General features: G+C 36.1%; 1 protein-coding gene across 1 annotated transcript in view; it reads right to left on the bottom strand.

The window, feature by feature from the left end:
* Window positions 1–21187, bottom strand: part of LOC135207929 (potassium voltage-gated channel protein Shab-like) — a 439867-nt gene that overhangs the window by 34850 nt on the left and 383830 nt on the right. The window contains exons 6-8 of the mRNA XM_064239886.1: window positions 19123–19370; window positions 12602–12682; window positions 6469–6579 (exon numbers count right to left, since the gene is read on the bottom strand). Coding sequence (XP_064095956.1) covers window positions 6469–6579; window positions 12602–12682; window positions 19123–19370 — 440 coding nt within the window. The remainder of the gene's footprint in view (window positions 1–6468; window positions 6580–12601; window positions 12683–19122; window positions 19371–21187) is intronic.

Genomic DNA, 21187 nt, shown 5'->3' with positions numbered 1-21187 from the left:
CAAATAGGTTTTTAAGTTTTACATTTAACGACAAAAATAATAGATGTTTATTATTTTAGATGTTCCAGATTATGGTTATATACCTGAGAATGGAAGTAGAAGACCGCGAAAGCTTTTGCAAAAGTGAAAATAATAAAAACGAACAGGAATAAAAAATGTCTTGACAGCTAGTGCAAAACTTAAAACTCGTTGCTTCTTAAAGCTATAGTAAGAACAATGTGTGATACCGGGTTTTACCAACTTTGTAAATAAAAAATGTAAATAAAATGATCGGGAAGATATGTCAAAAAGGCCGATTAACATGAAGCATTCAGTTGATAGGAAGACCCCTTTAAAATGTTAAAAAGAGGTAACTGAAAATGTTAAAAACCAAAATGCGTTTTAAAAATAAAATTTAACATGTTCGTGCACAAAGGTTTGTGGAAGTTTTAGTTTTCTCGAGAAAAAAAAAAAAAAGGTCGTAAACTGAAAAATTCGTTTAAAACCACTAAAAAATTTCTCTTAAAAAACTAATAAATCAGCTCTGCTCTTTTGTTTGACGTTTGACAGGTGAGAGAAATATACCTCTTTCCCAATAGAAGTCTGGCGTGGAAAAGTCTACCGCACTCGATAAGTAATATCTAAAAAATATGAATTAACTTTCAGCGGTTTCAGTAGCCATAACCCTCAAGTTTCCCATCTATATGATAAAAGGAATTTTCAAAATCCCAGAAATAAAAAAAAAACGACTCGACGTCTCTCTGTTAACGAGCGAATGCTCCTGCATTTTTCGTTTATTATTATTATTAATGAATTACTTTTTATTCTACACCAAAACTCAGCAAACTGAAGGGTAAGTCTTAACCTAGGAAGGGCAATAGTTTGCCCAACGAGTTTGAAAATGAAAAAGTGTTTCAAAGGGTGCTGGATCAATCACTTCAAGATTGTGCAAGTATGATCAGCCAATCAGTTAACATTTTCTTTTTTTTCTTTTTACAAAGTCTTCTGCAAATCATCCCAGCATGTTAATGAGGTTCACGTTAGGAAGCCAACTATGAATTGAGTAAAAGAAGCTTACATGAAGGCGAGGGAATGCTGCCTTAGTCAAAAATAAATAAATAAATAAATAAAGAATAAAGCAAAATTTAAGATAAATATAAACATCAACAGGGAAACAAAAGTGATACCGAAACTTCAAAAACAGTTTCGTATGAAATTTCGAAAAGTGATTCAATGAACTTCGGATCATATTCTTCATGACAAGAATATAATTCCGACGACGAAAACTGAACCACGTGACGTCATACGTGGGTGAAAACTAAAGGGAAAAAAACAGGCAACATGATATTTATTGACTAAATAAACTAAATAAAACAAAACACACCGTTGCTAACTGGAATACTAAACCTAAATCTTATGAAGACTGAATCAAAGTCCTGATTGGTTGACTGACACTTAAACACGATCGTTTTTTGGTCTTTTTTTTTTTTTTTTTTTTTGGTTTCTACAGAAGGAAGCGACCATTATTATTAATATAAACGTGCAAGGAAAGCAAGTTGAACGTTAGTAGTGAAATGAAAAAAGCTATATTGTGGATATATCACTTAACTACCTTTTCCACTCCAGAGGGCTGGCCTGAAATTAAAAGCAAATCATCAAAAGCCAGAATTTCTAACTAAATGGAAAAATTTTTGTATCAAGCAAAAAAAAAACAAAAAACAAAAATATATAATTTCTGCATATGCATATGTAAAGGCCGCCGTGAAAATCATAACAGGCGCAATAATAAATGAAAGTAAAAATAAACAAAAAGTTCAGGAAGATATGGAAGATACTACAACAATGTCAAAACTCGGTGAGATACAGAATGCTAAAATACTTAATCGCATTCTTTAAGTTTCTGAAACAACAAAAGCCTGCAGATAGGGAAAGTATTTTCTTTATTTATTTTACAACAGTTGTGAATAGAAAGGTACAGAAAATACTCTTTACAGTGGGATAAAGATTGGTTCTATACATATTAGTCTGTAGAAATTGACAATACACGTTTGTTTGTACAGATGAATAAACAGAGTGGAACAATGTTGTTGTAAGTAAGCGAGAGTGCTAAAGAGAGATGAGTGATAATAATAATAATAATAATAATATGATAATAATAATAATAATAAAAACAGTAAACTAAAACGTGTCAGATCTCAAGACACGTGAAGGAATATATATAAATAAATAAATACTTCATTCACATAATTACAATTCTCTCTAGATTTAATTATTCTACGACGTAATGATAAAAGAATACTAAAAAAAATTGAGAGAAAAAGCAAACAAACAAACAAACGAGATCGATTCGGTGACAGCGTTTCCCCCCTTTCCTAGAGTTAACAGAAATAAAAGTCTTCGGGTCTGGACAACTCAAGTCTTCCAGTCGGCGGAGAAGTTTTAAAAGCAGAAGTGATGGATGACAGGTGAAGGTTTCGAGTAAAGGAATTAAAACGTTTGTAGTTACGATCTTCGATTTCTTTTTATTTCAGTGACTGAAGAACTATAATGTTTTTTGTTAAATGATAGATTTCTCCTCATCTCCAATACAGCCAGAAAACGGAACGCAACTAGACTTCAAAGACTTGTAAATCATTTCCAGGATGACTTGTCCTGTTCCAGGAAGCTGGAACTTCGAACAGATGAATACGAATAATCCAACCGAGCAAAAGTAATTTTTAAACATCTACAAGTCACCCTTGGACTAACAACGTCCCAATAACAATATTAAAAAAAAAATAAAACTTTGGCCACAAGGGGTCACGAATTTCAAAAAGATTTATTTAGGATCAAACTCACGAAAGATCTCTCACTGGGACCAACACACAAGTCGGTCCAGCCTAATGTCTTCTTTTTGGAAAATATATGAAACGACTCACCAACGAACCACCAATAGCTCGAACAGCTCTTAAAGGCTGCCGTATTCCTGCGGGTTCATACGTTGAGTTATTTCAAATTCCAAGCTTTCTTTCTCCTAATTTTAAAAAGTTTTGGTCCGAGGCTATCAGAAAACTATAGTTAGCTTTTTTTAAGAACTTCTTTATTGAAAAAGAGATGACGGTATCTATGGCACAGGTATTACATCCACCGTTCTCTATTACCATTAAAATGATGTTCAATTTTGTGTTGAACATAAACAGAGGTAGCAGGCTTCATAACTCACAGACCAACATATAAAAAGCCTCAGTGGCGAGGTTCGTATGGTGTTGGCGTGCCACTCGGTGGTTGCGAGTTCAATTCTCGAGCATTCCATTGAGGAGTGAGAGATGTGTATTTCTGGTGATAGAAGTTCACGAATCTCGACGTGGTTCGGAAGTCACGTAAAGCCGTTGGTCCCGTTGCTGAATAACCACTGGTTCCAGGCAACGTAAAATCACCATACAAACAAACCACCATATAAAAAAAGCTTCCAAAAGGACACTAGGACAATGTCATGCATCGCTAAACCTCAAAGACCCTGGTCATATGCAAGACCTGGTTACTGGACCAGTCAAAATGAGTCCAGAATCCACTATGACCTGGATGATGATTACTCGTATCATATGGAAGAGCTGGCTACTGGACCAATCAGATGGTTTCAGAAACCTCAAGGACTCTGCTGGTGATCAAGGGGAAGACGAAGCACTGGACCAATCAGTTGGGTTCAGAAACCTCATATGAAAGAGCTGGGTACTGGACCGATCAAATGGTTTCAGAAACCTCAAAGACCCTGACAATGATCGTATGAAAGAGTTGGATCCTTGCCCAATTAAATGCGTTTGGAAGGTCTCGAAGACCATTGTGATAACCATATGAAAGAGATTTCTACTGATCAATATATGGTTTCAGACACTCAAGTGCCCTAATGGCTATCACATGAAAGAGCTAGTAGCCAAAGGAAGACTAAGGTGAGGTCTAAGGTCAAAGCTGCTAATAACTTTCTTTAAAGCCTTTTAATGGTCAGCATATGAAGGAACTTACCATTGGAAAAAGTTAACACAACTGAAAATAAATTCTGCAGTGAAAATGTGTAAGAAATAACCTATGTAACCCCCCAGTAGGTTGACACATCTGAAAGCCAATTTTTGTTGAATATATGACAGACAGTCCAGAAGCTGATATGGGTAGAATGACACAAGTCAGATACCCGCAAGTGGTGAAAAGAAGCCATAAATTATTAAACAGCTAGAACTATGTCAAGAGCTTGATGGCCCCTTTTTTGAGGCAATATGAAAAGAGCTACAAGAATTAAACATTGGGACTGCATGGATCATCTCGTTTAACTCACAAAAACCATCTGGGGCATGCAAAATCACGAAGTTAAGCATCTACCACCTTCAAGGGCCACAGGGCTCTTTGACACTAAATACAACAGAAAAAAGTAAATCTTTAAAAACGAATTTCATAGGAAGAAAAAGTACCAAATACCTCTGCAACATTTAAGTATTACAGTCTAGCAAAAATTCTTGAAAACGATTTAAACTGTGCAAAATGAAGTGTATACTATAAAACAATTGTAAACGGGCAGCAAAGCTCACAAGTGTTTCCACGAATATCCTAAAAATTGGTTGGCACTGACCAATCATAAATAAAGGGGCCCTGCTTGAGAAATGGTGACGATCTTCTAATCTGTTGGGCATTTGCTTGCAGGGGACACATTTGGCTGAAACATCCACACCATACCATGGGCGGTTGCCCCGAATGACAATAACTTCTTACCTCGGAGAGATTCTCCAGGAACGAATAATGAAATTAAGGCGAAAGACGAGGTACCTTCTGTGAAACGAAAGAGCACACAATTAAGCAACAAACTAATCCCACAATTGTGATATATCGCACAAATTTGGCAAGACTCCATTTACGAGATGAAGACTTTTTTTAACCCAATAAAAATTCCTTAAGATGACCTGCGCTACCGAGGAAAGCAAATTGTAATTGCAAAGGCCATTTACATTTCTTTTAGTATTTATCATGGCATCAAGTTAAATTTTATCTTTTACCGCTTTTACAAACAAAGACCAGGATTTTAGTTATAAGCATGGTGAAGTTTTAACAGATACACAAAGCCAAAAAATGTAAACCAATGATTACAGGAGAAGTATTATTGCTACACCATTTTTTTAATGACCGGGATTTTAAGTGAAGGCTCAGGTCTCCTGAGACGTTTATTCGTTTATGGAAAAACATACAACAAAGTTCTTTAACAGAAGCCGAGTTCTCAGTTTAAACTCTTGTCATTCATGGCTAAAACGAGTTGCACATTTTACACTGTTACAAAATGCCACAAGCAAACGATTGAAAGCGTTAAAAAAAAACAGGTTTAAATGGGAAAAACATTCAGGGACGATGAGGAAGTAAGTTTACATGAAGAGTATTCTGACTTCATACTGATCTGCTGCTTGTCGAAAGATATATATACCATTTGGCCTCTTGACTCCTTAAGAATTTGGTTACATGATTCAGTGAGCTGACAAAATGCTGAGAAACCTAACTTTTTCAATCTTTCATATCTTGGAATATTTGCTTTTAGTAAAATTACTCTATCCAAGTCAGGAGCTTTGTTTAGCCATTCAGCTAGCTAAACTGGGGGACAACCCAGACCTGTAGGAGTTTCAGTTAATTCCCCACCTCCCACCACCCCACAAGCAAGCTCACAGGAGACCCATTAAGGATGTTAAAAATAGAAAACCTCAAAATCTAATCCAATAGGTCTGATACAGGTGGTTCGACAGAATCTTCCCGCAGAACGTGAATGACCCTCCAGTCTATAGTAACGTTTCCAAGCTCAATTGGAAGTGGTCTTTATCATCCAGCAGGTCTACTATACAAGCGTTCCAGTTTTTAAACAGCGCCAGATCCAGGTGGCTCTAATCCAGGCATATTCCAGGAAACATTCCGTGTAATCGACGGCGGGTCTCTAACCCCGTCTGTCCAACGTGTTTCCATCGGACCCAATAACCAGTGTGAACACAGGTGAAGAAACGTGTTTATATTCTTTTTATAAAGGTATTAAACACCAGTGTCACAGGATTGGGTTTTCAAGTGAAACAACAGGTGTGTGTGAGCTTAGCTAACGGACCTCATGACGAGAAATCACGGTGCTGGTAAGTATCAAGCCGTGTCAACAAACAAATGATTTCTCTAGCTTTCACTGGTGTGTGGTGGGGAAAGAGAGAGAGAAAAAAGTCCAACGGAAAAATAACACACACACGCACACACACACAACACACTGTTCACTGGAGGGTATGGCTGGGGAAACACATGGAGTGACGGGAAGGGTAGGGGTCGGCTACAAATATTGCTGTGGTGGTGGTGGTGGTGGTGATAGTGATGGGGTGGGCTAGGGTAGGGTTGTTGTTGGTGGTGGTGGTTGTAAAAAAATCTAATTTGTTTCCATCACGGGGCTTGTTTGTTGGAGTTGGAGTAGTATAGCAGTAGAGTAGTAATCCGGTGTGCAGCACTAGCGCCTACCTTGTTAAACATACTGAGTGGGGTGTCGGAGGAGGCTAGGTAGCGGCTACCTGGGCTATCAGACTCCGAGTTGTTGTCGAGAACCCTGGAAGCCGCGGGCGCCGCCATGTCCTAATGGAGGAGGGAGCAGGTGGAGCCAATGGATATGGGGGGAATAAAAACCATGGCAAGAAAGGGGGGAGGGGGAGGGGAGGGGGAAGAAGAGTTTGTTTGTGGAGAGGGGGGGGGGGGGGTGAAGCATCAGCATCAGCAGCAGCAGCAGCATCAGCGGTGGCGGAGCGCGAAGAGAATAGAGGAACGAATTAGAGGAATAGGTTAAAGGAAGGAAGGAGGAAACAGGAACAATAAATGGAGAAAGCAAGAGGAGAGCCACCAGATGGAGGATTAGGAAGAGGGGAAAAAGATGGGAAGAGAAAGAACATGGAGATGAGGCAAGAGGAAGAAAACGGAGATGATGAGGTAAAAGAGAGAAAACGGGGGATGATGAGGCAAGAGGAAGAAAAAGGCAACGAGGCAAGGGGAAGAAAACGGAGGAGATGAGGTAAAAAGTAGAAAACGGGGTAAGATGAGGCAAGAGAAAGAAAATGGCGATGAGGGTAAGAAGAAGAAAATGGAGATGAGGTAAGAAGAAGAAAATGGAGATGAGGCACAAGAAAGAAACTGCAGATCAGGTAAGAGTAAGAAAACGTAGATGAGACAAAAGGAGGAACACGGAGAAGATGAGGCAAGCAAAAGAAAGCGGAGATGAGACAAGATGAAGAAAATGGAGATGAGGCAAGGGAAAGAAAATGTAGATGAGGCAAGATGAAGAAAACGGGAAGCTGTAGGCAAGATGAAGAAAACGGAGGATATGGCATAGAAGCTGCACTGTTAAGGATGATAATCATGGCCTCTTGGTCTCTCAGCTTTCCAAGAGTCAAGACAATACGAGTAGCTATAATAATAATAATAATAATAGTAATAATGATTATGATAATTAAAAAAAACATTATCGAGTGAATTATATAGAAATGTCACTACCCAAAAAATTTTTATATTTACAGGAAAAATAGTCCCTAATGAAAATACATATGCAAGGAATGGGGGGAGTAGTTTTTTTTTTTTTTATCTTTATTAATATTCTTGAATCATCCACTTTTCCCCTTTTAAGAGGGTTTGGAATGATACAAAAAGAAAACGGAAAAAATAAATTGTTATCTTTTATATATGGCAGTGATATGGAGAGAGAGAGAGAGAAGTGAAATATATTCTTCAGTCTTCTTTTATGGAGCAGTTAAAACTCTTATAATGCGAACCATGATAACGGTAATCACTAATAATAATAATAATGAAAATGATGATAAAACACCCAGAAAATCAATGATGATAATGATAAGCCTGTACAGCGTGATGAGTCATAATGATAATAACGTTATAATGCTCTACAGAGCTGCATAGTGTGTGTGCATAATTACATCCAGCATACGTACATATATACACATACATATATGAAGTGCTTATATATATACACGTATATATTAAAATTGACATATGATACAAAAGACAGCCTTTAACACCTTTATGTGGGTGATTATGTCAAATGGTCACTATTGAGTAATTGAATAATAACAGCTACTGTCATTGAGGGCATGTGTCATATTCCAATAGACGACATATACATACATATATATATATATATATATATATATATATATATATATATATAATATATATATATATATATATAGGCACACACCTATAAATTGGCATTACAAGCCGTAAAGCAAAGTTAATTACAGCTGTGGTTACGTACGTATCAGTCCAGAGAGAACTAATATGCAGTGCGACGATGTACATTAAAAAAAAATAGAGACGATAAAACAAACAATAAAAAAGAAAATCCACCGAAAAACTCAATCGATAAAATAAATGACAATGAAGAAATGGGATGGAAGATTTTTATAAGGACGAGAAAGGATAAATTCCAGGGTGGAGGGGGAGGGGAGGGGAGAAGGATAATAAACTGTAATGGATAAGTAGTTCAGTGACGAGGAATTTCCCCTATGTATTTCAGTGTAATTCGTAATTGGGGGAGTTTGTAGAGTTATTTCCTTTTAAAATGACGCAGGCACATACATCTCCCCCTGCGGGATCTCAGTATGATGAGAGAATGACTCCATCTTAAGATATCAATAAACCCCTTCGGTGATATTACACCAGAAATACATAAGAGGAACTCCAAGCCCCCTTCTTTTTCTCAAAGGTTAGTCATCATTATGAAATTTTTTTTTAAGTTCCTTTAAGACAGATGACTTTCAAAGTCGTGTGAAGGATATTATTGATGTCCATTTTAAAGCATTGACTTTTAATACTCACGATCTATTTACATAAAACCTCCTTGCCACAGATTTTCTTCAATTCTTGCTACAGAAAAAACAAGACTAACCTTCAAGTACACATCAAGATTTTTCTTCATACCGAATCAGGGGGGTGGGAAGGAAAATTTAAAATAAGTTTTACACAGCACTATAGAGAAAAGAAGGAAATATGAGTATTCTTTCTTTTTATTTATCACTGGAAGCGATTTCAGTATAATAACAGTCCAATGGAAACCTATTTTGAGATTCAGGGGTACCTAAGAGTGACAATATCAGTAATACAATTAGTAGAGATGAGAGGACTAGTTGTACAATACACAGATGTTTGTATATAAGAACAGTGATATGTATAAACTCAGTACACATACCATATATATATATATATATATATATATATATATATATATATATATATATATATATATATATATATAGTATATATGAGTGAGTTACACATATTCATGTCGATGTCAATAATCAAAATATGGGGACGACTTCAGAGCTTCATTCAAGAAAGAGATAACTACAAGAACAAAGTATGGATTATCTGAGGCGCATGCGCCACTCCCTGGCATGCCCCGAGGATAACCACACGTAAACTGACATACCCAAAATCTAAAGAAAAAAATTCAATGTTACAGATATCTTTTTATATAGGAAAAATAATGACTCGTATCCTACGGGACAATAATGTATTTCGTACATAAACAGATGACATAAAATTGTAAGTACTGTAACATTCATAATGTGTGATCTTAAAAGTGTCGTTCATACAATTATACTGTTGCAGATAGCATACTAACACTCTTAACATAATCCCTATATAAACCTTGGAGAATAATGGGAGGAGACGCCCCGCATGGGTCAGACCGTTCAGTAAAGTGAAGCAGTTTACCGCTGGCAGCCACGCCTAGGACTGGCAAAGAGAGACCCCACCATAAGGATTAACAGAAACGCTTCAGTACTTTTCCCATCTTTTATTTTCATAATGCGTCTTTTTTATGGCATAAATGGAGGCGAAAAGTGCTAGACATTTTATCATTCTTTTAAAGAACATAGTAATTATTTTATCATACATAATACCTTACTTTATTACTCAGATATACAATACAAATTTTTCATAATCTATATACATATAACCTATTACTGGCACAAATTTAAAGCTATTCTCTTTATGTCTGCTAATTCCTTAGTCCTTACTGTTTGTTATCGCCTACTATTAGGAGTTATTGACCGCTAAAATGAATTAACTTAGTATATATCTGGCGACTCTTTCCTGCGACCTGCGATTGAAGTTTAGCAGTAATCCGCTTACCAGCATAATTATATCTCACTTGCAAATATTTTTCAGTTATTGTTTTAATCAATAAGTGCAAGTGAAGGTCCAATGGTTGAGTATCATACATATGATAATCGAACTCTGAAAATATTGTTTTGCCTCGTAAGCTGGCCAATACTGAACTAACTAATTTATGGAAGCTAACTCTCCCCAGTATTTTGTTGCAGGACAACATTTCCTCATATTTTTTCCGCAAGTATTGCATATATCAATAACATCATTTGATGGATACACCAATTTTCCTTTGGTTTTTTAATTTGATGAGGGTGTGACGAAAATTAGCGTCTATTAACGTTAATGCATCAATGCAGACACTGTAAAGACTTTTTTTAAATTTAAAAACAACAAAGCTTGCAAAATAAGCTACTATTTTATGAACATTTTGACAAGTGTTAATGGTTTGGAATATAATCATAATCATCTTCCTTGCCATCTGAATATGCTTCTAGAACTTCTAAAACTCGATGTATTGAAACAAAAGCATTTATATTCCTTACTGCAACCTGCTTCTTATGCTGCTTGAAGCAGTTAATATGGGCACGACTCTGATGGCATTAAGTCATTATGTACAAGTAGCCTTTTGTAAGCAGCAGAGAATTATCTCGCTTTTGGATTAATATTATGGCCTCCCATACTTCTTACTTGACCAAAGAATAGTTCAATATGATCCTAACTGAATTTGTAGAGGTCATCAAAAATTGTAAAGGCCCACCTTCTGATACAATACAGGTTTCGTACAGAATCTGAAGACTTCGTATGCAATAGAGAAAGCCAATTAAACCAGTTTTTCGATCTTATTTTAAGTTGTCTTTACCATCCTGAAGTCTCAAAGATCTGATATATGTTTCTGCTTTTATTAGAAAATCTTTAATATCACTTGCATTATTCTTCTGAATTGGTCTTTGAATTCCTTTGGTATTTAGATTTCGAGAATTTGATATGTCAAATAAGGTGTTGAATACCATAATGAATTTAATAAGTAGCTTACTTCACTTCCTCAAATTCACTTATTTTTTCATCAAGGCATTATAGTTTCTGTAAACGTGTTAACTGTCTGCGGATAAAATGGAGTACGAAAAGTTATGCGTACCGTTAGCAGAAGAGTACGCACACAAGAAAACTAAAAGAACGAATTAAAATAACATAGCGTATAAAACATAAAAAGTATTACACCTTGTCATCGCAAGGTCGCGTACCTACGGTCCGACCCCAGGGATTCAGTTGCCAGTCCCAATACTGGCGGCCCCAGCGACCTGAGTGGCTTCACTTATCCCGCAGCAAGGCTCTCTCTCATTATTCTCCAAGATATAAAACGCATAATGGTTAAATTTACCAATATTAAAAAAAAAAAAAAAAAAGTCACACATACACCACTATCGATGAACGAAAAACCTAATTCTAACGAATTCAAAAAAAAAAAACCCAGAGAATAAACTATATGAAATAGAAAATATGTAAATGAATGAAAAGAAACTAAAACTAGGAAAAAGATAAGTTCTAAAAATAATAAAACAGCAATTAAGAACTAATTAATTAATAAAACTAATATATAAGAGGCATACAAATCCAGGGAGTGGCCCTATGCACACAGTACTCCACACACCTTGGTTTCGAAAAGGGAACGGCCAGATAAAACAATACATTTGATATACATAATAAAAGAATTTCTTACGTATATGAAAAAGATATATATAAAAAACATGTATGGTTGGCAGTGTATGACTGCTTTCGTGTTGCGTATATTATGTATAATCCATGGGCACCCGTACCAAAGGGGTCACGGGTATGACACTCTGGCCAGAGTGCCACAGAGATCGGAATAGTGCCGAAGGCAAGAGAGACACTGAATGGCTTTAAGAGTAATTCGCGGTTGTAATTGAAATACAGGCAGTAATGATTACGTTCTGGAGTCAAAACAGTAAAAAATAATTATATAAAAAATATCTAATTTTTTTATATTTTAGAAGAAATTCAAAATTGATCAATCTCTGGCACTCCTTGATACCCAATCAAGTGGTACTCATTCAATTGAGCCCATGACACCGATGACCACCTTTTGACTTTATGGGTACCACATGGATGACACACAAACGGGTGGGAGGGGGAAATATCACATAATTAATAATAATAATGATAATAATCAAGAAGATAGTCATATCAATATTAATAACCATGATAATCATAATAATGGTAATAAACAGGGTAACATGTGACACCAACATATTTGAAATATATTACATATATATATATATATATATATATATATATATATATATATATATATTATATATAGTATATATATATAAAACATTACAGTAACGACAGAATTAAATATAAGTAGACTGAGAGGATGGAGGAAAATAAAAAAATAAAAAGAGAGAGATGGTTGATATTTAAATATAAATATACAGTATATGTACTGAATAGGCATAGGTACCTTAGTAGTGCAAAAGCAACAATCAAGTTCATTGGCTGTGTCACCCAGACCAAGCAGCTGACGCTCCTGTCTCTTCAAATCCTAGAAAAGGCGAGAGAGAAACGAAGAGAGAGAGAGAGAGAGAGAGAGAGAGAGAGAGAGCACAGAAACAGGGAGATAAAATGAGAGAGAGAGAAATGGCAACAGGTAGAAGAGGAGAGAGAGAGAGAGAGAGAGAGAGAGAGAGAAATGGTAACAGGTAGAAGATGAGGGGTAGGGAGGTGCGGTGGGGGTTGGGAGAGAGAGAAATGAGAGGTACGTTGAAAATCAGTGTGATCATGAACAACAACTCCGTCAACAACAGAGATAAAACAACAGCAACAACGTTAAAAAAAAACAACTTTCTCTCACTAAAAAAAAAAAAAAAAATGTTTAATCAGGTGCTTCAAGAGAACCAAAATAATCACTGTACTAGAATACAGACTACGAACATCTTGTGGTTTTAATGTGTGTTTTTATACTACAACGGAAATATTGTTACGTCAGGTCTGTGGAGTTCTATTTAAAAAAGAATAAATAAAAAGTCTATCACCAATAAGAAGACGTTTAATAACAACCTTACACTATAAAAACCTTAATTCTCCACTAAGATATACAGGTTAAACCTAAAGTTTTAAAAATACCTTATGGGATATCAGTACGTCTACAACGTCAAAGGAAAAAAACATTAGGATATATTTTTTTTACTATTAAATATAATATCTATAATACCTTACTCGAGATTTCACTTCTATAGATGAAATATTACAGAGAACGTAAAATTCGCTGTAATATATTAAATCAAATTCGCTGTAATTTATCAAATCAACTAAGTCGTGCAAAGGGTCTCAGTCCCAGTTTATTTATAAAAAAAAAAAAAAAAAAAAAAAAAAAGAAAAAAAAAAACGAGTATGGAGAAATACATGAAGCATATGCACAAATACAGGGACTTAACTCAAGACAAGTAAGGGGCAGGGAGGGAAGATACAGACGGGACCCACCCCCTGTTAGGGGGTTCTTTTTATTAAGGGGTGGGGTTGTGGGGGGGGGGGAATCTTAACAAACGCACAAATAAAATTGAAAATTTTAAGGATGACATACCACCAACACCAGGGTTTAAATACAAAAGCTACAGAAAACTACGGACATCATAAAAGTCATCAACATCGATCAATAAACAAGCATTACAGCGGGCATAAGAAACAAATGAAAACAAACAAATCAAAATAAACAATATATTTAATACAACAATATTTTCCTCAATGTTCGTTTACGCTTTTTGTTTAACTAATTATTTTTTTTCTTTATACATGGAAGGTCTAACCGCTAATCGTTTAATAAAGGCACCAGACAGCACTAATAAACACATAATGCTTTTCTAGAACAACACAACAACAACAACAACGGGCGGCATAACATTCTACAGTGACAGCAGCAACAACAACAAGGCAACAACACCAACAACAACAACATCAAGAACTATATAACAAGAACAACATCGATCATCGCCAACTACTGAACACAAATAAATGAAACTTCATTGTCACTGTTGCACCAGATACCATACTAAAAAAAAAAGAGAGAGAGAGAGAGAGAGAGAGAGAGAGAGAGAGAGAGAGAGAGAGAGAAGCTTTTTCTTCTACTTCATTACAGGAGTACCATGCTTTTAAGTAAAAAAAAAAAAAAAAAAAAGAAGGAAAGTTGGGGGAGAAGGAATAATGTGAGGAATTTATATAAAGAGAAATAAAGAGGGATAATAATGTTACGAGAAATATATGGGTCGTTATTTTGGGGGAGTTTGTGTTAATGGTATGTTTGAAGAAATGAAAAAAAAAATAATTTTTTGGAAAAACATTTTTGAAAAAAAAAATTTTTTTTTTTGGAAAAAAAATGTGAAATCTTTTTTTAATTTAAAAATGTAGTCTTGAATGAACATGCCACGGTGATTTAGTGTTGACAAACACACACACACACACACATCACCTACACACACACTTTCTCTCTCTCTCTCTCCTCTCTCTCTCTCTCTCTCAAAAAAAAAAAAAAAAAAAAGGATGGAATTAATGAAAACAGCGTTTGGTTACCTCCCAAGAGCAAAGGACACTTAATCCTTCAAATTGAAATTGTATCAAAACTAATATTTTTCAATTCAATTTTTCGTCCGTTCATGTTTTTGGAAAATGGATAACACAACTGTCAAACTATTTTGGGAGACGAGAACCATGCCGCTGCTTTTAAAATGTTTTTAAGTTATTACCATTTTAAGTATTTCTTTTTAATATGTGTTTAATATTTTTATTTATGTCTTCATTTATTTTACCCTCTTTCACGCGTTTTCCTTTCTGTAACGCTTTGTTACAAACAGGAAAGATGAAGGGGGAGAGTGACAGAGGAGTTAAGGTGTTATGGTAATTAAATGAAAATATTATATGTTATTATATATTTATATTTATATATATATATATATATATATATATATATATATATATATATATATATATTAATATACTATATATATATATATATATATATATATATATATATATATATATATATATATATATATATATATCATTGCTAAAAATTAAGACGACTTCGCAAAATTATGACCTTCTTTTAACACAAATACAGGAAGAAATATGGACACAAAAAGATGAAAATGGATAATATTTCATATGACACTTCAAGTGTGTATAGGAATGAAAAAAGGTCACGCATTAATGATACAAAAATAAAAAATAAAAAGCTTTTGATGATATTCTAAGTGTCTCGGAATGAACAAAAGAAAATGTACACAAGGTGTTACTGAAGAGTGTAATAAAGTGTAAATAAAGTGTACTACGAGTTTGTGCTACACAGTAGATGTCTTTTAAGACTTATATATTTATATATCCACTGGGGGGGAATACTTTGAAGAAGGAGTATGAAAAAAATGCAACACTACAGTAATAGATTTGAACAAGACTTTCTAAAAAAAAAATAATACAGTTACCATGAATATCAAAGTGAACATACTCTATATGTAAATAAAATTAAATTAAAGAACAGCTTAAGCTGCCGGCGACACAGATATAAAATCATAAAAAATAGGAGAAAGAAAATGGAAGAAGAAGAAGAAGAAGAAGAAGAAGAAGAAGAAGTAGAGGTAGATGATGATAAATAAGATCGGACGAGATTCCATAAAACGTTCATGCATGCAAAGAACAAGACATAATAAATTAGGGAAGAGAGAAAGGATTCGATTTTAATGACATATTTCTCGTAGGGGGGGGGGGAGGGGAGGGGAGGGGGAGGGGGAAGGGGGGGATGGAACTTTGGAAAGGTATGGGGGACGAGTAGAGGAAGATTAACGCTGGTTGATAAGGTAATGGAAGGAAAGGGGGAGGGGAAGAGGGGGGGGGGGGGGGGGGTTGGGGGGGGGGGGGAGAGATTATTCTTAACAATATATGATGACGTAACTCAATTATCAAAATGAAACAGCAGCATTCATCACGCATCACTATTCTTTATGCGGGCAGTCGGGCACTCATCCGAAATATTTTAAATGAATAAATTAGGAGAGTGATTCATCGAATGTGTGATGAAGGCGATGAATAGGCGAGAGGAGAAAGCATGTAAATAGGCATATATGAATTCGCAATGCAAATAAATAAATAAAAAATATAAATAAAACATACAACTCAATATATATACCACGGCCTACTGTATCTACATAAAATAGGCCACAGCGTAGCACATCTACAAAACACGGAAAATAAATAAATGATAAATATCATTACTATATATATATATATATATATATAAATACCTGTACAAATAAACAAATAAATTAAACCAACTACAAGCCTTACCTAGAGATTTCGTTCAAGTCCACAAGCGCTACTGGTCTGTCTCAGCGACTGATCTACATAAAACTCTAAATGGTTACCTTACTGTAATTGTGCTTATAAAGAAGCAAATGTTCTCATGATTAATTCTGCAGAAGCATATTTTGTCTTTATATCGTCACTGAAGCCAGAGGTTACGGGGTTATATCTGCCTTTTGCTTTTAAGTTTTAAGTTAGCAAAATAAAGCATGTATTACCTTCAATTAAATCCTTTATATGAAGCAAATGTTAAATCCTATTTTTGCTACTGTCATGACGCTATTTAAATGAAGCAGAAATTGTCATTACACTCACTAAATGAAGGAAATGGTATTGTCATAACCTCCTTTTTTTAACGAAGCAGGTATCTGTTGCATTGAAAATTGTTCAATTGTGGCACTTGTTCTTATTGAAGCTTTTATCAATTCTTATTACGCTTATATCAATGCCATGTATTCGTCTCTTAATTTTTAAATGGAGTCTTGATAACCAATCGAGACACTGTTCAACGAGAAATTTATTTAATGGATTCTCAAAGAAGTCCAAGGTTTTTAAGGTATAACATATCCCCCGATGGGTTAAATCTTTTAACTTTCAGTAACCAGCAAGATCCATAACACGGGGGAGTCGAGGAGTTGTTCAAAACAACAACGAAGAAATCGAAACAACTTCACAGCAGCGTAAAACGATAAAAAAAAAAAAAAAAAAAAACAAAAAAAAAAAAAAAACTAAGCTAAATATCTAAAACAGATATTTTCTAGCCTCTACAGTGTTAAAATAACGGCAGATGTTTTCAGCACAGCTGTTCAAATAAAAAATAATTTACATCTGCGTTATATAATGCACATGATTAAAATATATAGTTGAACAGGCTGTTAAATTAACGGCAGATGTCTTCAGCACGGCTGTTCAAATAAAAAAGTTCTTTACATCTGCGTTAATGCAGATGATTAAAATACAGAGCTTCAATTTTAGTATTAGTACGAAGCGATGCTGCAATTGAATATCATATTACTGGAAATTTAATATGCTGATTATATGCGGCGGGGTTGGGGGGGGGGGGGGGGAGTGTGTTGCTGTTTAGTCCATGAATTTCGCGTGTTGCAAAATCTAAAAGGCCGCTTCCAACATTGTATTATCAAATGGCCATGATAAAAAAAATAAGTAAACAAAAATGTTGAATCTCTCGATCAACTCGTAAATACAGTTATTTTATTAAAAATAAATGTTGAATCTTGCGATAACTTGTAAATACCAAGTTATTCTGAAAATACATTGCTGAGAAACAAAGTTTTTACTTTTTACTATCTTAGTGTATTTTTATACATCACAGAGTAGGAATTGAAAAGGGGACTCAAACAGATTCCCGAAAGATGTTGAACAGATTCTCGAAAGGCGTTTAGCTTCATTCTTAAAATATATTTGTACCCATACATAACTGTGGATTTGTTTCACCATTTCAAGACTCGCACTGCTGTGAGGATTTCATCTTTTTTAATTTCTAGGTGTGGAAAACAGCCCGTACATATCGCACCCAAATAAATTCCTTAGCACGAAGAACAGACCTGTCAAACCGACCTCTCTAAATAAGGCAGGAAATGGCGCGCGCGGGTATTAAATAATACAGTGGAAAACACGAAATCAAAGGTAAACAAACCAATGAATATATGTACAAATATAAATAAAAAAAAGAGGAACAGACGTTGTACAATTGTGAAAATCAGATAAGAGCAATGATGATGAGACTTCAGGCGGAAGACAGACCACAGGAAAACGCTGTCATGCCGTCCAGGATACATACAATAAATAATAATAATAATAATAATAATAATAATAATAATAATAATAATAATAATAATAATCTTAATAATAATAAAACATAAAAATTCTATATACAGCTGGACGACTGTTTCACTAATCTCCCGAAAAACATGAGCATGACTGGGACTATTTACAAGAGGCAAGAGACTACTAAAACTACTATTATACATAAAAAATAGAGAAGGCGAGAGTGGAAGAGGAGACAGAAGAAGATATTGACGGCTATGGGGCATTTTTTTAAGGGGGCGGGGTGAAGGAGGTTAGGTTAGAAGGTTCGAGGACAAGGGAATACAGTTGGGAACACAGTTGGCAATGGAATTTGGGTAATCGTGAATTAGGTCAGTTTTAACAACACTCAAAATATGACACCGAAGAAACAGGGAAATGATTACGTTTTAAAAAGAACTCATTAACGACAGGAAATGTTATTTATTGGCAGAGATGGGAGAAGGATTGAAGGAGTTTATCTTTCGCAAACCCTCTTAACAGAACAGAAGGTTTCAAAAGTGGACAGGAGAGGAGGACATTTAAAGGACGACGTAAGGAGCCACGGAGATTATATCCTACTGGTAAGAGGACGGAGGCGTTTGAAGGACAAAGGACACAAGGATGTAATGCGAATAGGACGCACAAGGGAAGGTCAATTTCGACACCAGGAAGGAGGAGGCAAAGAATAAGTTTGCGTTTGATATAAAGATAATCAAGAATGGAGGATGGTGGGGGTAGAGGGAAGGAGGAGGAGGAGGAGGAGGAAGGAGTAGGAGGGAGGAGGGAGGGAGGGAGGAGGAGGGAGGGAGGAGGAGGAGGAGGACTTACCGGAGTCTGGTAATCGGGAGAGCCGGGAGCGGTTCTCTCCTCGGCGGCCGGCAAGTCCAGGATGTTAGGCGCGGGCGCCGTGGCGATGACCTCGCCGCCCGGCTGTTGGTGCTGCTGCTGCTGCTGCGCCTCCTTCTGCAGGCGGCCCATGTGGTGCTCGTGGTTCTTGTAGCATCCGGTGCCCGTCTGGCCGGCTCTCATGGACTCCCCAGCCACCGAATTGGCGTCGGCCTGAGACATGTTGTGCCCTACCACACCACCGGAGGGAGAGAGAGAGAGAAAACAGACAAAACATCAACATCTAAACAAGGACACAGGCCGGGGGATGCTGCTCTCCGGAGCTGGAGCTGGGCTGGGGGGCTGGGTGGGGAGGGGGGCGTGGGGGTAAGGCTTCCTTTTTTTTTTTTTAAGGTTAAGGGGGGACGAAAGGCTTCATATCATAAAACAAGGCTCAGTCTTAGGACACGCCCATCCGAAAGCGCTCCGCTCCCTTTTCCTCTCACATAAACACCGCCCCCTCCCCATTTGTAAATTTCGGGAAGGGGGGATGGAGGAGGGCGGGGGGAGGGATGGCTGGATGGGTGGGCCTATGAGGGAGTGGACTACACAGAGTAGCAGGAACTACGTTACTCCATCATTGTAATCAATTTCTATCTCAAGCGATAAGGTTGTCGATGCAAAAGAAATGCCTCACAGTTTTGTCAAGTCAAACCATATTCCTTAAGTCCAAGTTTTAATAAAACACAACAATGAAAGATTTGGTTCCATTTATTATTATTATTTTTGACTCAACCGAATGCCTACAACTCAAAATAAAATATAAAAAATACAATCATGTTTTCCCAAATGTAAATTACGTTTAAATCTGCAATATGATGTAGGTAAACGTGAGTTTTTCCTACCACGAGATACATCTAAAAGTAATTGATAAAAACCCACTAAATAAAAAAACAAATCTTTTTATTCCCACAAATGCTCTTAGACTACATGATCAGACCCTGTAATTGATAGGAAGAAAACATTACCTACTTACTGTAATATATACTTAGCACGTCTACGGGAACTGATGATAACTTTTAAGGATAATAACATAAAACACTAAACTTCACCAAATATTAAAAAGTAGAATATGCCGAGAAAGCAAAGAAGCGTTTATATTAAAAAGCGACAATTAAAACAACTTTTAATAAACATACTATAGTAGGTTCACATCCACCGTGCATCTGATGTCTAGGTTAGTCCCATACGACGTTCCTGATTGGCTGCTGATAAGCCAATCTTCTGGGCTGGAACTTCTTAGTCTCTCGAGAGTTTTCACATCCCACTTCTCCTGGGGGATAAGTCGTTCAAAAGTATCCCTCAAGAGGTGGAACATACATCCTGCCTATGTGATTGGCTCATCAACAGCCAATCAGGCGCGTCGTAAGGGACTGGCCTAGACATCAGATGCTGTAGAAAGCTCTTGTTGCATTTATTAATTTCTCGAGATAAAGGCTGACGAAAGCTGCTTTTGAGAAACTGACAAAAGCAACGGTGCCGAATCCACCCCAAAAATGGACGATCATGTATAACGTGATTTGTCAATCAATAACGAACGCGTTGCTCAAAGATATAAAGGTGCAAGTTGCAACGTTGTTCAACAGGTAATTATGCGACATTATCAAACAACAGGGGGAAGCAATATTAATCTTAAGTCGAAAAATGAACCAAGTACCGGCTTCTGATTTAAGCTTACGACCGGCATCTCTTGTTCTTCAGCAATTCATTGATTTAACCTTGAATTTAACAAACCCTTCGTTTTCAAGTTAAACTACTACTACTGAATACCATTTCTTTTCTTCCAAATTTTTTCTCTGAAAAAAATACTTTGTTTAAGCTCGGCTCATAACTGAGATTCATCATTTTCCTGAATAATAAATGATCACCCCCATTTTTCGCCTTACTTAGAAGATCTCATTCTATCATTCTGAAATGGAATAAAAAAATCCCTCGTCTGCAACATCTTTCACTGAACGTAAAACATCTACTTTACCTATATAATTCGTAACCTCAAATTGAGTGAACG

Source organism: Macrobrachium nipponense, chromosome 34, assembly GCF_015104395.2.
Source record: "Macrobrachium nipponense isolate FS-2020 chromosome 34, ASM1510439v2, whole genome shotgun sequence".
NCBI classification, from domain to species: domain Eukaryota; kingdom Metazoa; phylum Arthropoda; class Malacostraca; order Decapoda; family Palaemonidae; genus Macrobrachium; species Macrobrachium nipponense.
The sequence above is the reverse complement of the archived record's forward strand: the minus strand, read 5'-3'. Positions and strand labels throughout refer to the sequence as shown.